Source organism: Hordeum vulgare, chromosome 4H (genome assembly GCF_904849725.1).
Source record: "Hordeum vulgare subsp. vulgare chromosome 4H, MorexV3_pseudomolecules_assembly, whole genome shotgun sequence".
Taxonomy (NCBI): Eukaryota; Viridiplantae; Streptophyta; class Magnoliopsida; order Poales; family Poaceae; genus Hordeum; species Hordeum vulgare.
Window position 1 is genome coordinate 110,711,272 of NC_058521.1, and position 16,984 is coordinate 110,728,255.

The window sequence follows — 16,984 nt, forward strand, 5'->3', positions numbered from 1 at the left end:
TGCGTGCCGTCATGAGGGGTGGGGTCTTTTCTTCAATTTGATATCGTGGTCTTTTCCAACAATTCGACTGAAGCACTGATCATTTTGGACAAAAATTCTAGTAACTGATGCAATATGTATAGCAGTTAGGGTTATGAATGTAACAATGATATTGATGTCCTCATCAAAGAGAGCCTTGGTCGGAGAGAATTTGCTACAAGGCCTAATGCACCAGACCGGAGGGAGTAGGTGATCGATGATGGCGTTCCATCTTGATTGATAAACTAACAAAGCACACTTTATCATCAATGCGCACATCTTACATGCTTGTTAAGCCACAATCAAATGGGAAAAAGGACCACACTTTTTACACTGGCGCGCGGCGCTTTCTGAGACAGTAATTGCACGAACATGTCTTCAAATTCCCCACGAGGCAGGTACTACCATTATTACTTGAATACATATATTTTTGTGTATATTTTGGATTGTTAAATTTTTACAATGTTGCCGTTGTCACAATTAATACGTACCTGGCAAACGTTCTTGCAACCATCATATTCCGGCCTCTTGTTTAATTGTACCAGTAACTGAGACTACCCATGCAGATACGGTTGGGTGAGTGGGAGGGTAGTGGTTAACCTGTTAGCCTAGCCATGCCAACCTCCAAGGTTCCAACATCTTTGAGGTCGTTCCCCAAAAGTCTCTTCTTCTGTTCTGAGGTTGGAAAGTCCCTCTCAGCCTTCTGGTACATGATTCCTTCATGCATCATCATAGAACCATCCTATTGTCTGAATTTAATTTTCTGATCATTGTGTTCTTATGATGTCCACTCATATTTGGGAGAGAGGGAAAGAGACACGGAAATGAAGACACCGAGTTCATTGTCCTTCCTTCTTAGAACATACGTCTCCTGTCTACCTCGCAAGCATACTGCAGAATAAAGATTATATTAGTATTGCATTAGTGACAGCTGATCACAAAACTGCACAGGAAACCTCAAGGGAAGAAAGGGGAAGAAATACTCCATCCGATCTACTCTGTACTTTGGCACCACTAAATCAGCTTTATAACACTTTGGCACCACACCAGTAACCATTCCATCATGACCACCTTTTCTGCCTAGATTCAAAATTACATCCAAATCAACTACAGTATGTCCTGAGCTAAAACGCGCTCGATATACAGCTGTGCCTGTGTTTGGTACATAGTAGTTGGCGAATTTTTGTCCAAAAAGACCAGTAGCCGAATGTTATTGTTAAAAAAGACCACATGCGGTATGAAATACGAAAAAAGACCCCTATTTTTCGTGGCGGCAGGCGCGCCAAGTGACGCGTGGCACCTGCCGCCACGGACCGAGGCGGCTATGCCCCGCCGCCACCCGGCCAGGCGGCCAGCCGGGCAGGTGGCACCTGCCGCCACCACTCCAGGCGGCAGGCTGCCCAAGCCGTGCACTGCTCGCACATGCATGCAACAAAGGCTGGCTGGCCATGCCACGGCCATGCACAGCCATGCATGCTGCCATGCACAGCATCCCGCCGGCCGCCTGGGGTACTGGCGGCAGGTGCCACCTGCCCGGCCGGCCGCCTCGCCGGGTGGCGGCGGGGCCCAGCCGCCTCGGCCCGTGGCGGCAGGTGCCACGCGTCACCTGGCGCGCCTGCCGCCACGAAAAATAGGGGTCTTTTCTCGCATTTCATACCGCATGTGATCTTTTTTGACAATAACATTCGGCTAGTGGTCTTTTTAAACAAAAATTCAATAGTTGGCCTTGGCTATCTTTCTTATATATCCAGTAGACAAATTGTACCTAAGCCCACCATTAAAGAAAATTCCAACAGCCGATATCTGCACGATTTCTTTACAGGCAAGACATCCTTTCTTTCTGGTAGGGAATTAAAATCTCGGGAACCAACTGCAATAATATTTGCCCATGATTGGTTATCCTGCCCATTTTAATGTGCAGGTACACATACGTCGCCGTGTTGGGAAATGGCAGGTTAGTGTGGACAACGTCCATGCAGCAGCAACCACATTGATTAATTTGTCACACGTCTTTATCTTTCGGAGTATATTCGTTATGACTTATGAGAGTTATTAAGCCTAAAGGAATACAGTAGAGGAGAATTTTTAATTAGTTCCACGTACTGCTTGTGCTTGCTTTATAGTCGGCTAGCAACCACCAAAAATACTAGTCCGCCCCTTTTCAAAAAAAAAAAAAAAAACTAGTCCTTGAAAAGAAATATACTAGAATCAAGCAACACACCATCCTCCTCCCCCCTTCTCCCGAACATCTTTATATCCTCACGCGTCACATAACAATGGCGACCTTGCTGCTACCACCACCATCAGCATCGCCAATCCGAAGGGAGGGGAGGAGGAAGCATGGACTGCTGCATCTGCGGCCCCATGGCTGCCATCTATAGGCCTCCGAGGAACACCATATGCTCCCCGTGCTACGAAGGCTCCAAGGCCATCATCGCCTTCCTCAACGACGGCGAGCACGCCGCCGGTGACGGCGAAGGCGACCGTGGCTTGGTGAACCCCCGCGGATTGACCAAGCACACCAATGTCTCCACCAAGGCAAGAGCTCCCAACTTTATTAAACCTTATATATATATGTGTGTGTGTGTGTGTGTATATATCGTCTCCAATCGTGTGTGCATAGTATGTTTCCCTAGCTTGAACATGTCAACTGTGATGGATGGAGCTCTGCATGTAAAGCAAGATACTCCATGGAAACACGAAAAACCTGCATCTGCATGCGATGGGCGCCTTAATTAGTTCCTTCATATCGAGGTTTGTTTGTTCTGCCGTCACGGTACTATTTTACCGACCGGTGAGCCGCATGTCTCAATCGCGGAATTGCATGCATGTCTGAACAGAAAAGGTTGGTCACACTTGACGCCATTCTCATGCATGATTGACGTTTCTAAAGTTCAGTTTTCCCTGTGAAGTTTCTAACATGCGTAGTCAGCAACACCTGGAGGTGATTAGGTTACCCTAAATTTTATTCCTTTCTGATTCTTCTTCTTTTTTGGGGAGCAAAGTCTGATTCTTCTTGTTGAAGCAGGGGATGAGAGAAGCATGGCAGCAGATGCAGGAGATGAGAGACAGGGAGGAGGTGGCGAACCAGCGGGCCGGGTTCCTCGAGCAGGGCTTCGGGGCGGCCTGGATGGAGGGAGCCCACACCGACATCGTCGTGAGACCTGGAAGTGGGCCGCCAATACCAGCCCACAAAGCCATACTGGTGAGCGTCCTTTCTTAATCATCATTCATTACCGCCGGCCTTTTGGAGTTTATTAGACCACAGTGATAAATAAGGATTCCAATAATTAAGCCCGACGGCGCATTGCGTACGTGCAGGCGGCGAGGTCGGAGGTGTTCCACCACATGCTGTGCTCCGACGAGTGCAAGGCGGCCCCCGCCGGCGGCTGCGTCTCCCTCCCGGAGCTTGCCCACGACGAGCTCTCCCTCTTCCTGGCCTTCCTGTACACGGGGACCCTTGACGCGGCGGCGGCGGCGACGACGACATCGGCGTCGGAGCGGCTGCTGCACGCGCTGCTGGTTGCGGCGGACAAGTACGACGTGCCGTTCCTGGGGCGGGCGTGCGAGGCGCGGCTGGCGGCGGCGGTGGACCCCAGGAACGCGCTGCGGACGCTGGAGGTGGCCGACCGTGTCAGCTCGGGCGGCGCGCTGAAGGAGCGCGCCATGTGCACGGTGGTGGAGCACGCGGAGCAGGTGGTGTTCTCCGACGAGTACCACGACTTCGCCGTCAGGAACGCCGGCCTGTGCGTCGAGATCACCAGGGCGCTGCTCGCCAAGGCCGCCGGCGCCAAGATGGCATGAGGTGCACGTGTATATAGCTAGATGCAGCTGTGTTCTTTTTCCGGGCACAGAAAAATCGTTGCATGTACACCCGGGGTGTCTGAAACGCGATCCTTCAGTTCAGGGCTGGGCAACGTGGGACAAGATTAGTCCAGCCGTCCATGCATGCATATATACAGTACTCCCTTTCTCCTCTTTTTCCGAACCGAACCCTAGACGAGCCATGTCTTTCTCCTCTTTTTCCAGCCGTCCATGCATATATACAGCACAAGCCGGCGATCGACTGCAACCTAGACTTCTTGCCTGGTTATAACCATTACCAGCCAATCGCAGATCACTGCAACGGCCTCTTGATTTATCGTGGTCGGTCCGACTTGTTGTACGTGGCCAACCCCGCCACAAGGCGGTGGGAACATCTCTGCCGCAAGGATGGCGACTGCAAGTGGAACCCATACCTTGTGTTCGATCCTGCAGTCTCACCCCCACTATGAGGTGGTTTCCATCCCATATGTGCCCGAGAAGGTGGACCTTGCACAAGATTCCTTGGAATGGCCACCATCATCGTGGATGTTACTCCCTCCGTCTCAAAATATAAGACCTTTTAGGTATTTCACTAGAAGACTACATACGAAGCAAAATGAGTGAATTTATACTCTAAAATATGTCTATGTACATTCGTATGTAGTTTATAGTACAATCTCTAAAAGGTCTTATATTTAGGAATGGAGGGAGTAGATGTGTTCTCGTCTAGTACAAGGCAATGGCACAAGAGGTCTTTCCTCCGCCAAGGGGAGGCTATGGGGACAGTGGCTAACGCTCGACTAGATCCACTCAGGCAATGGCACAAATGGATATTGCAAAAAACGAACGGGAACAATATCTTGGGAAATCAGAAAAAGGGATGTACTCCCTCCGTCCCAAAATTCTTGTCTTAACTGTGTCTAGAAATGAATATATCTAAATACTAAAACTTGACTAGATACATTCATATCTAAACAAATCTAAGACAAGAATTTTGGGACGGAGGGAGTACCTCGCAGTAATGGCAAATGGTACAGTACATCGACTCCGGGTTTATAACCTTGTTGAATCAAGTGAACAAATAGATTGGGTGTTGAAGTATCATGTTGATCTTGAGCCACTGGCAACGTCATGGTTGGACAGCCTCAAGGGGTTTGACAAAACTTGGACCTGAGATGGAGAAGGAGATGTGAAAAAGACACAACAAGAAGGACAATGTAGTCTAGAATATGAGGACGAGGGCGAGGGTCAAGAAGAAGAAGAAGAAGAAGAAGAAGAAGAAGAAGAAGAAGAAGAAGAAGAAGAAATAATGCTAACGGGGGATAATCCGGGATGAAACTCCGACAATGATAATGTTCTGGATCTTGAAGATGATAGGGGAGACTTTTCTACCAACATTGACTTCCATGGATTTCACCCCTTCAAGGAGGTTGTTTTCTTGGGATTATCATTTAAAGGAGTGGCTTATCATCTGAAAACATCCAAGGTTCAGTATCTAGGCAACATGCGTCCTAGTGATTACTACCTTGCACACACAAATGGTATATACGAATCATTTCCGTACACCCCTTGCATGATTGGGGAGCTTCGAAAGCACGCTTCAAGGAGTCATCAATGAGATTAGTGTTTGCCTGCAATCGTGTAAGAAATAGCAACCTGATGTTTGGTTCTCCAAATTACTTTTATTAGCCATGTCTTTGAAACTGTCCAGCTCGTTGGTTACGTGGTCAACATGGGTGCTGTATTATTTTGATGATTCAAGGTAAAAGTACCGACAGCTTTGCTTTAGATGGTTTCTTCAGCTATTTGATCAATTTCTTTAGTTGCATAAATGAGTAGCTAGACTTGTACTATTGAATTCGAGTAAAATTTTGCGCTGGTGTGGTATTTGCGGACATGTTGTGTACTTTCGAACTGTGAAATTTTGATTCATTTGAATACTCAGTGACTTGCATAGATGGATCGATGGTGCAGGTACTACAATGATTTTGATGTATTATTATACCTAAAATGCCTAAACATTAGATAAGATGACACACGTGAGGTGTGAACAGGGCGAGCAGACAAATTCGAAGGCCCTGTGTAAAACTATAAAATGGACCCTATTTCACTTAAAAGGCACTACATAAACATAACTATAATAATATATAGATCACAATATCTCACATATCTATTTTTGGTTGTAGTCTTCATTTAAACAGCATCATTTTTTTGTTTCTTCAAACGCTTTTGGTAACTAGATTCATGTTTTCTAAGTGAAGGCATGACTTGCCACTTGGATCTTGCAATACTAGACGCCTAATAATAGATGAAAAGAATAAAATTAATTACAAGATTTTAGTATGACTCATAAGTGAGCAAAAAACGAAACTCAAAGTCAAGGAATCAGAGGATCGCCGCTTATTGAAGCAAAGACGCTTCAAAATTCGGAGATCAAAAGATGGCCTTTAGAGTTGAGAATTAAGATGAAGCAGGTCCTCCCTGCCGGCTGTCGTTGGGCCGGTCCTGCCCTCGTGTGCCCTCACTCCCAAAAATGTCTACAACGTTGGATTCAACACCAAGGAAACAGGACTAGAGGATTTAGTCGGTAGCCCTAACCTGCGCGTCGAGCGATAGCCGCCAGAGCCAGAGGAAGAGGCCAAGGTCGTCACTTCTCTCGTCTCGATGTAATCGAGCGATGACCAGATCGGGGCTTCTTCACGCTCGGTGGATGCAGGCTACACAGGCACATACGAAAGACTCAATGACTAAAATATTTGAAAACGAGGTGCCCTATGCGGGCACACAGGTCTCACCCCCTTGGGCTCGGGCCTGGGTGTGAATATACCTGACCATGAAAAACAGGGCCCGGCCAGCCCGACCCAAAATTTCCGGGCCGGGGTAGGCCTGGGCTTGCAGAAACCCGAATTTACGCCTATGTCCAAGCCGGGTCGGGCTTCTTCGGGCTTGGGTCGAGGTTCGGACTATTTCGATCACCCCACTTCAAGTGGACGGTGCCTTCTCAAAAGAGAGTAAGATATTTTTTGACCTAGTGTCGGGGTGATCTAGATCACCCTGCTTCGAGTCAACGACGCCCTCTAAGGAGACAAGGAAAACAATATTTCTTTAGATCACGTATGATGATTCCGATAGCTGAGAGAGTTAATCTCTACCCAAATAAGTTTTAGATAAATAATCGTTTTCTTTTCCCCACAACAGCAGGAATGGCTGTGCGTCGAGATGACCTGGGCACTGCTCAACAAGGACGCCGGCGCCAAGAGGGTGTGAAGTGAAGATGTATATAATAACTAGACGCGGCCGTTTCCTGTTGCTTAATCCGGGCGCAGACGTAAGGGTTTCTTTCATGTAATGTCCATGTCTCAAACACGACCAATGCCAAGATTAATTCAGGTAATGTCCATGTCTCAAACACGACCAATGCCAAGATTAATTCAGGTCGACCTGGGAAGGAATAGCCTCTCGCTCTCGTCAGCTGCGCCGTGCGCCACTCCGGCGCCGGCGGCCACCTCTCCTGCCGGTCGTCACTCCGGGGCCGGCAGCCTCTTCCCTTCGTCCTGCTCCCTGGGTGTCCCTCGCCATGGCTGAGCGCGTGGCGCTTTCGGGATCCGGCGGATCCAGCTCCAGCCCCACCATGGCGCGCCCTCAGCTGCGTTCGCTGCTGGTGCCGGTGGTCGGCTCGGCGCTTGGCCCCTGGGGCCGGGTGGCCCGTCGGTGCCCGCGCCCGGAAACGCTCCATGGCGGACGAAGCGGGGACGTCGGGAGCGTGCTCGCCCTGCCCTACCCTCTTATGAGGACATCAATACCGTTGTTACACCGACAGCCCAGCTGCTATACATACTCAACTAGTTACTGAAGCTCGTGGAATTTTGAAATACCATAATATATGTTATTTTTAGAGTCCGTATGTATGGGGAAACTGAGTTTAATACTGTTTTCGGACCCTTCCTCCAAGGGTCACGAAATTGTCTCTCTATTCCCTCATATATACACCCCTTAGGGCATCGTTTAGACTTGAGTTTTGTTTAGATTACAAGTTCGCCATAGCTGCAACTTCGCATTCTTCGTTTGTGTTCTACGACCAGACAAAGGCGTCACAGAAACCCACCTTCATCAATAAAGCTTTCCTCTTATATTCGCAATATCTTGATTGCATCTTAGTTTCTTGCTTGTTCTTGTTTGCGTGCAGAAACAGACCTTCGTGGTCAGGTTGATCGTGGTCCAGCGTGGTCAATAACCTCTCGGAGTTGGTTTAGCGATTGCTAAGGCGCGACGTCCTCACACATTCGTAGTCGGATCGTCAAAGTCGACTCTATCAAAACGATACCCACGATCTCATCGAAAGACAAGGACAACTTCGCTTCTATCAAGTGGTATCAGATTTCCAGGTTGCTTGGTGAGATTTTACCTGTTTTTCATAGTTAGATCGCATCTGTGCTTCATACCTATCGTCCACAAAAAAGCCATAAAAAAATTAGGGTTAGATCATCATATCCGAACCAATCTGAGCCTTTGCATAGTCTTAGTGTCTAGTCCTTTAGAGTTTCGATTTCGGTTCACAGGTTGTCACGCCGCCGCCGCACCGTCTTTCATCGCTGCCATATACCACCTCCACGCTACCATCATCGCGGCTGCCATATACCACCTCCACGCTACAATCATCGTTGCTGCCATATACCACCACCACGCCACCATTATCCTTGCTGCCATATACCACCACCATATACCCACCACAATCCTAGTTTGCATCCTTTTTGTCTTAGGTTAATTTCGAGATGTGTTTGATTTCTATTTCGCGTTTCCTTATCTGAGTAGGTTTCGTAAAAAATAAATTCCTTACCTGAGTAGGTTTCGGTTTCGCGTTTCCTTACCCGAGTCTGGCACACTTTCCAGAGCACTCTTTAGGCCAAAATTTTGAGGGGTGAAATTTTTTCCCTATCGTTTTGTTAGGCTTTTTAGAAAGTTTTGAGACACTCGCCATCATAGTGGTTTTTGTCGCAATTTTTGGTCGTCGCAGCCCCGAATTGCTCCAGAAATTTAAAAAAATTGTCAATTCTTTTTCGTGCCTATCCTTTTTTTGTGCTTGTGAAGAGTTTTGAGACATCGCCATTATAGTGATTTTCTGGAAGAAAAAGAGCGCAAAAAAAGAGAGAAAAAAAATAAGAGTGGATCTTCCCTTGATTAGTGCGTGTCATTCTGACTTCCTTGGTGTTCTAAGATCGCGTCTCTAGTACGGTCTAGCCTAGGACCAGCACGGTACCGTCGTTGAGCGTCTTTTCAATTTTGCATCTCTGAACTGATTATTGCTGACCCTTCTTGCTACCATATTATAAGCCTTCCCAGCTCCACATACATCTACATCGTGTGTTTGACACCACGTGACAATCCCTCTATCCAAGCTTTGAGAGTTTGACTGCATCGGTTGCCGATCGCCACCTGCTGCTCGGTAAGAATTGATAAGAAATTGAGATTTTCTTGACGGATTTGTGACACACCACCACCACCACTTCCTAGTAGTCTGTAGGTTCATATTCTTCTGTGTTCCTATTGCTGCTAACCATGCCAAGATCACACGACGAGGAGATCGAATGGGAGAACCTGACCAACCCGGAGCTCCATGATAAATTTCAGCAAATGATGTCTGACCAGGTACAGGATTCTGTGACCACCTTTGGAGAGGCCATGGAAAAGCTCGAAGGTATGGAGAACAAATTCGACACCAAGATGAACGCCAAGTTCAATGAGGTGCTGGCCCGATTACCACCACCAGTTGTAGTTGTTGTCCCTCTTCAACCACAACAACGGCTACGAGCGCGGCGCGTGCCTGTCGGCCACGTGCAGAATTTTGGTGTTGTTGCTCCTACTGCTGCGGCTGGTCCTGCTCCTCCTCCTGCTGTTACCACTGAGGTTTCTACGGTTGAGCAGAATGAGGATTATGATGATGATTATGATGGTGATTACGATGATGAGAGAGAGGTTGCTCCAGTTCAGCAGCAGGAACAACAACCACCACGACAAGCCGCCGGACGTCCACATGGATACAATCGCAACGGTAGGGATGCACCACACCCTCAGGTACTTGATCATGACCATCTCCCTAAACTTAAATTGAATATTCCTACTTTTGATGGTCGATGAGTTCCTAATATATATCTTACTTGGGAGTTAGAAACATAGCAACGTTTTACATGCTTGCAATTTCCTGAAGATAGACGTGTTGCTGCTGCTGTTTGTTCTTTCACTAGTTTTGCTTTGTGTTTGGTGGTCTGAATATTGTAGAATACATCATGCTAATATTCCAACTACTTGGCCTGCTTTGAGAACTGCTATGCGTACTCGTTGGGTTCCAACATATTATCAACGTGAATTACTTCAAAACTTGCAGCGTTTAAGACAAGGGAAAAAGTCTGTAGAAGAATATTAGTGGGAATTACAAACTGGCATGATTAGATGTGGTATTGTTGAGGACAATGAAGCTATGCTTGCATGTTTTATGGGTGGATTAAATAGAGATATTCAGACAATTCTAGAATATAAGGATTATAACAATATCACTCGTTTATTCCATCTTGCTTGCAAAGCTGAACGTGAAGTGCAGGATCGAGAGGCATTGGCGAGAACTAATTTTTTGGCAGGTCGCACTTCCTCATGGACGCCACGAACCACATCTACTTCCACACGTCCTCCTGCATCAGCACCGCCCCCTTCAGCCGCCAATTCAACCAGAGATACCAGGAATCAAGCCCCTGCACCACACTTCGTCAAGAGCACACCTTCCGGGCCAGCACAGAGCTCTCCTTCATCCATGGCATCAACAAGTCAAACACATGAGGTTATTTGTCGTCGTTGCAAGGGTGGAGGTCATTATGGGAGAGAGTGCCCATCCAAGCGCGTGATGATTATTAGTGAGGATGGTGGATATGACTCCGCCAGTGATTATGATGAGGAGATCCTAGCTCTTATTGCAAGTGAAGAACGGGGTGTTGATGATACTAAACAAGAGACACATTACATGGCTCCTGACTACGCTGACAGGTATGAAAGTTTAGTTGCTCAACGTGTTTTAAGTGTGCAGGTAACACAGGCTGAGCAAAATCAGAGGCGCAACTTGTTCCATACTAAGGGAGTGGTAAAGGAACGTTTTGTTCGCGTAATCATCGATGGAGGAAGTTGCAACAACTTAGCTAGCATGGAGATGGTGGAGAAGCCGTCTCTCACCACCAGACCACATCCTCATCCTTATTATATGCAGTGGTTCAACAATAGTGGCAAGGTTAAGGTAACACATACTGTTCGTGTGCATTTTAGCGTTGCCACATATTCCGATTTTGTTGATTGTGATGTGGTACCCATGCAAGCATGCTTCATTTTACTTCGTAGACCACGACAATTTGATAAAAATTATGTCCACCATGGTAGAACAAATCAGTATACTCTTGTTCATAAGGACCAAAATATTACTTTCCTTCCTATGTCTCCTGAACATATTATGAAAGATGACATTGCTAGAGCTAGTAAAGCAAAACAAGACCTGCATAAGAGTGAAAATCAGATTGTAGCAAAGGAATTTGAGTAACATAATAAGCCTACTAAATCTTCATCTACTGTTGCCTCTGAAATAAAACTGAAGAGTGGTTTTTTACTTGCCACTAAATCTGATATTACTAATTTGGATATTACTACATTTGTTTGCTATGCTTTTGTATGCAAAGAGGTATTATTTTCATTTGAGGACATGCCACCCTCTTTGCCTCCTGCTGTCATTAACATTTTGCAGGAGTTCGTTGATGTGTTTCCACAAGACGTGCCACCGGGATTACCACCTATTAGATGGAGTGAGCATCAGATTGACTTAATTCCCGGTGCATCGCTACCCAACCGTGCACCATACCATACCAATCCAGAGGAGATGAAGGAGATTATGCGTCAAGTACAAGAGCTGCTCGACAAAGGTTATATACGTGAATCTCTTAGTCCTTGTGTTGTTCCTATTATTCTAGTGCCAAAAAAGGATGGTACATCGCGTATGTGTGTTGATTGTAGAGGCATTAATAATATTACTATTCATTATCGTCATCCTATTCCTAGGCTAGATGATATGCTTGATGAATTAAGTGGCTCTATAATTTTCTCCAAAGTTGATTTGCGTAGTGGATACCATCAAATTCGCATGAAATTGGGAGATGAATGGAAAACCGCCTTTAAAACTAAGTTTGGCTTATATGAATGGTTAGTTTTGCCTTTTGGATTGACTAATGCACCTAGCACTTTCATGAGATTAATGAATGAGGTTTTACGTGCTTTCATTGGACGATTTGTGGTAGTCTACTTTGATGATATACTGATTTATAGTAGATCTTTGGAGGAACACTTGGATCATTTGCGTGTTGTTTTTACTGCTCTACGTGATGCACGTTTGTTTGGTAACCTTGGGAAGTGCACCTTTTGCACAGACCGAGTATCTTTTCTTGGCCATGTTGTTAGTCCACAGGGAATTGAAGTTGATAAAGCCAAGATTGAAGCTATTGAGAGTTGGCCGCAGCCCAAAACGGCCACACAAGTGAGGAGTTTCCTTGGACTTGCCGGGTTTTATAGGCGTTTCGTGAGAGATTTCAGCACCATTGCCGCACCTCTCAATGAGCTTACAAAGAAGGATGTGCCTTATTCTTGGGGTACCGCATAGGAAGAAGCCTTCACGGTTTTGAAAGATAAGTTAACACATGCTCCTTTACTCCAACTTCCTGATTTTAACAAGACTTTCGAGCTTGAATGTGATGCTACTTGAATTGGATTAGGAGGTGTGTTATTACAAGACGGTAAACCTGTTGCATACTTTTCTGAAAAATTAAGTGGGCCTAGTCTGAATTATTCTACTTATGGTAAGGAATTATATGCTCTTGTTCGGACTTTGGAAACATGGCAACATTATTTATGGCCCCAAGAATTTGTCATACATTCTGATCATGAATCTTTGAAACATATTAAAAGTCAAGCAAAACTGAATCATAGACATGCTAAATGGGTTGAATTCATTGAGACTTTTCCATACGTCTTTAAACACAAGAAGGGTAAAGAAAATGTTATTGATGATGCTTTGTGTCGTCGTTATACTATGCTTTCACAACTTGACTTTAAAATATTTGGTTTGGAGACCATCAAAGATCAATATGTGCATGATGCTAATTTCAAAGATGTGTTGGAGAATTGTAAAGAAGGGAGAACATGGAACAAGTTCATCATTAATAATGGATTTGTGTTTCGTGCTAACAAGCTATGCATTCCAGCTAGCTCCGTTCGTCTTTTGTTGTTACAGGAGGGGCATGAAGGAGGATTGATGGGACACTTTGGCGTAAAGAAGATGGAGGATGTACTTGCTACACATTTCTTTTGGCCAAGGATGCAACGGGATGTTGAGCGTTTTGTTGCTTGTTGCACGACATGTCAAAAAGCTAAGTCACGACTCAATCCTCATGGTTTATATATGCCTTTGCCTGTACCTAGTGTTCCTTGGGAGGATATATCTATGGACTTTGTTTTAGGTTTACCTCGAACAAAGAAGGGGAGGGATAGCATAATTGTTGTCGTCGATAGATTTTCTAAAATGGCACACTTTATACCCTATCATAAAAGTGATGATGTCGCTAATGTGGCTGATTTGTTCTTTCTTGAAATTATTCGCTTGCATGGTGTGCCAAATACGATTGTTTCATATCGTGATGCTAAATTTCTTAGCCACTTTTGGCGATGTTTATGGGCTAAGTTGGGGACAAAATTGCTTTTTAGTACTACATGTCACCCCAAACTTATGGACAAACTGAAGTAGTCAATAGATCTTTGTCTACTATGCTTAGGACTGTTTTGAAGAACAATCTAAAACTATGGGAAGAATGCTTGCCTCATATTGAATTTGCTTATAATCGTTCGCTGCATTCTACTACAAAGATGTGTCCTTTTGAAGTTGTGTATGGTTTCCTACCTCGTGCACCTATTGATTTGTTACATCTTCCATCTTCGGAGAAGATTAATTTTGATGCTAAAGAACGTGCTGATTTGATATTAAAGATGCATGAGTTAACTAAGGAAAACATTGAGGCATGAACGCTAAATATAAACTTGCTGGAGATAAGGGTAGAAAACATATTGTCTTTGCACCTGGAGATCTTGTTTGGTTGCATTTGCGTAAGGATAGGTTTCCTGATTTGCGCAAGTCAAAGCTAATGTCGCGTGCTGATGGTCCTTTCAAAGTGTTAGAGAAAATAAATGATAATGCATATAGACTTGAGCTGCCTACGGATTTTGGGGTTAGTCCCACTTTTAACATTGCAGATTTGAAGCCATATTTGGGTGAGGAAGATGAGCTTCCGTCGGGGACGACTTCAGTTCAAGAAGGGGAGGATGATTAGGACATCAACACCATTGTTACACCCACAGCCCCAACTGCTATACATACTTGACCAGTTACTAGAGCTCGTGGACACCAATTGAATTACCAGGTACTTTCGTTTCTTGGGAATACTTCTAATGTTCATGAACATATGATGTTGCCTAAGTTAGATACTTTTGTCGTGCTTATGAATGAAGGACCTAGCATGGACAAGAAGGATATCCGTTGGAGCGGTATCAAGCATGGAGAAGAAGGTGCACGCGTTGGAGAGAACAATGGAGCTTCCACTGGTGATTTTCGCACTTTAAAGCCACCATAAGGAGAGCATGAAGGCTTTGGACGAAATATTCAAGACGCCAGTTTATAAATTTCGTCCACGGGATATTATATGTGTTGCGCCACCTTATTTTTGGGATAGGCCCATGTAATTTCGAAATACCATAATACAGGCTACTTTTAGAGTCCGTGTGTGTGGGGAAACCGAGTTTAGGGCTGTTTCCGGACCCCTCCTCCAAGGGTCACGAAATTGCCTCTCTATTCCCTCATATATACAACCCTTAGGGCGCCGTTTAGACTTGGGTTTTGTTTAGATTAAAAGTTCTCCATAGCTGCAACTTCGCTTTCTTCGTTTGTGTTCTACGACCAGACAAAGGCGTCACAGAACCCCACCTTCATCAATAAAGCTTTCCTCTTATATTCGCAATATCTTGATTACATCTTAGTTTCTTGCTTGTTCTTCGTTTGCGTGCAGGAAATGGAACTTCGTGGTCAGGTTGATCGTGCTCCGGCGTGGTCAATAACCTCTCGGAGTTGGTTTAGCAATTTCCAAGGCGCGACGTCCTCACACGTTTGTATTCGGATCGTCAAAGTCGACTCTACCAAAACGATACCCACGATCTCATCGAAAGAGACGGACAACTTCGCCTCTATCACCCTCCCCGCCCCCAGGCCCCCTCTGAACTCGCGGATGTCGGTGCGCTTCTACGTCTGCTGCTACAACTGTGGGGAGGACAACCACATCTCCCGGGAGTGCACGAACCCCACCATGTGCGTCCGTTGTGACAGTGTCGGGCACAACTCCATGGATTGCCCGCTGCGGCGGGGATCGTCGTGTGGGGGCAGTTCCCACCAGCAGCCTCCTCGTCAGCAACGCGTCTCCTCCCCACCCCCGCCCATGTCCTGGCCTTTACGGAACACTACCCCCCCCCCCCCCCGCCCCCGCCACCGGGACCCCCTCCGTCGGGTGCCGTCTGGCTTGGCCGCTCTTGGAGCAATGTTGTCGCGGAGAACTCCAGTGAGGGATCGGTGGATGTCCCGGCCTTTGACGTCCCCTTCGCTGGGCTTCCCCCAGCGCCATGGGTGGAGGAGCCAGCATGTTGCTAACTGGAGAGCTCGGAGGAGATCGTGCGTCTTGAGGCGGAGGTCGCGCGTGCGATTGTGGTCCCATCGTTGGGAGCCGTCCGACTGTGGATCTCGCCGGTGTGGTGGAGGCCCTTCACGCAGCGTTCGCCATTGGGTCGTCGTCCATATCCATTCGCGCCTTCTGCCTGGAGGACTTCCTTGTCCTTTTGCGACTCCATCCACCTTCACCATCGCATGGTGGATCGCAGTCGAGTGGATGGCCCTGGGTTCTCGCTCATGCTGCGGCCTTCCTCGTCTAGCTCGACCTTGAGTGGATGGCCCTTCCTCGTCCAGCTCGACCTCATCGGCGTGCCGGCTAATGCATGGAGTCAGCGGACGGCGGATGTCATCCTCGAGGTCTGCGGATTCATGTCCCTAGCAAGCCTCTAGTTGGCTAGCGAGTTGATCAAGGATAGTCAAGGTTTTCTGACTATGCGCAAGTGTTGTTGCTCGATAACTGGACCACATCATTAAGAGAATCATGTGATGGACTAGACCCAAACTATGAACGTAACATATTGATCGTGTCGTTTTATTGCTATTGTTTTCGTGTGAAATATGTATTCCTATGACCATGAGATCATATAACTCACTCGCACCGAAGGAATACTGTAAGCACTTCTTTGAATTAAACTTTCAAACCCGTGAGATGAGATTTGTACCAATTATTTTGCACCAACTATTAATTTAAAACCTATTACCAAAATGTCGTCCAAAAACCACAATATTATTATTTTAAGAGTTATTTTATTATTTTATTTAAATGCTTTTCTGTGAGGCCAGAAATGGTCTCTTATGAAGGAAAGTTATTTTTATTGCTTCTAAAATATTTAAGAAAATTTAGGGAAACAAGTGGATATATTTATTCCATATATATGAGTTTTAACACATGGTCATGTTCAAAATATTGGGCAAACCCCTCCAAAACCCTTCCTGCCTATTTCAATCTTTTGGAATATTTCTATAAGAAATATTCTCAACAAATTCCAGTAAAATTCCAACATGTCACCTATGATATGTTTAATGATCTTGCCAAGCTTCATCTCAATCCAAGTTGATTTGACTCCCCTAATTATTCTAAAACCCTATCTGTTCAGATTCAAATTTGAGCAACTCTTCATTGTCATGTATCTCCACATGTGCTCAAGTTTGGTGGACATGTTCTGATATTCCAATAATGCATCCACACCAAGTGGTGCATCAAGGAGAATAGAAGAACTTGTCCCAAGCCCCTCAAAACCCTCTCCGTTGATTTTTGACTTTGGGATTCTTTACATTATAAAGTTTCTCCAATTGACCCCAAACTTTTTGTGCATGCCATAATGCTCAAATAATGCCCGACACCAAATATTGGATTTGTGGGAATTGATTTGGATGGAT

General features: G+C 45.8%; 1 protein-coding gene across 3 annotated transcripts; it reads left to right on the forward strand.

Moving 5' to 3' along the window:
• The first annotated feature begins 2,229 nt into the window (after positions 1-2,229).
• Positions 2,230-3,996, forward strand: LOC123446220 (BTB/POZ domain-containing protein At1g01640-like). Of its 3 annotated transcripts, none has more exons than XM_045122896.1 (3): positions 2,230-2,556; positions 3,047-3,223; positions 3,340-3,996. In XM_045122896.1, the coding sequence occupies exons 1-3, from the start codon at positions 2,359-2,361 to the stop codon at positions 3,820-3,822; spliced, it is 858 nt and encodes a 285-aa protein (XP_044978831.1). In that variant the 5' UTR covers positions 2,230-2,358; the 3' UTR covers positions 3,823-3,996. The 3 variants fall into 3 exon arrangements, with proteins under 3 accessions (XP_044978831.1, XP_044978833.1, XP_044978832.1); XM_045122898.1 differs by lacking the exon at positions 2,230-2,556 and adding an exon at positions 2,563-2,863; XM_045122897.1 differs by lacking the exon at positions 2,230-2,556 and adding an exon at positions 2,874-2,962.
• The last annotated feature ends 12,988 nt before the right edge of the window (positions 3,997-16,984 follow it).

Excerpts from the sequence above, each read along its gene's own strand:
- LOC123446220 (XM_045122896.1), top strand. The coding sequence starts at position 2,359 with ATGGACTGCTGCATCTGCGGCCCCATGGCTGCCATCTATAGGCCTCCG. Across the intron at positions 2,557-3,046 it reads ACACCAATGTCTCCACCAAG|GGGATGAGAGAAGCATGGCA; the intron begins GCAAGAGCTCCC and ends TTGTTGAAGCAG. Across the intron at positions 3,224-3,339 it reads CAGCCCACAAAGCCATACTG|GCGGCGAGGTCGGAGGTGTT; the intron begins GTGAGCGTCCTT and ends GCGTACGTGCAG.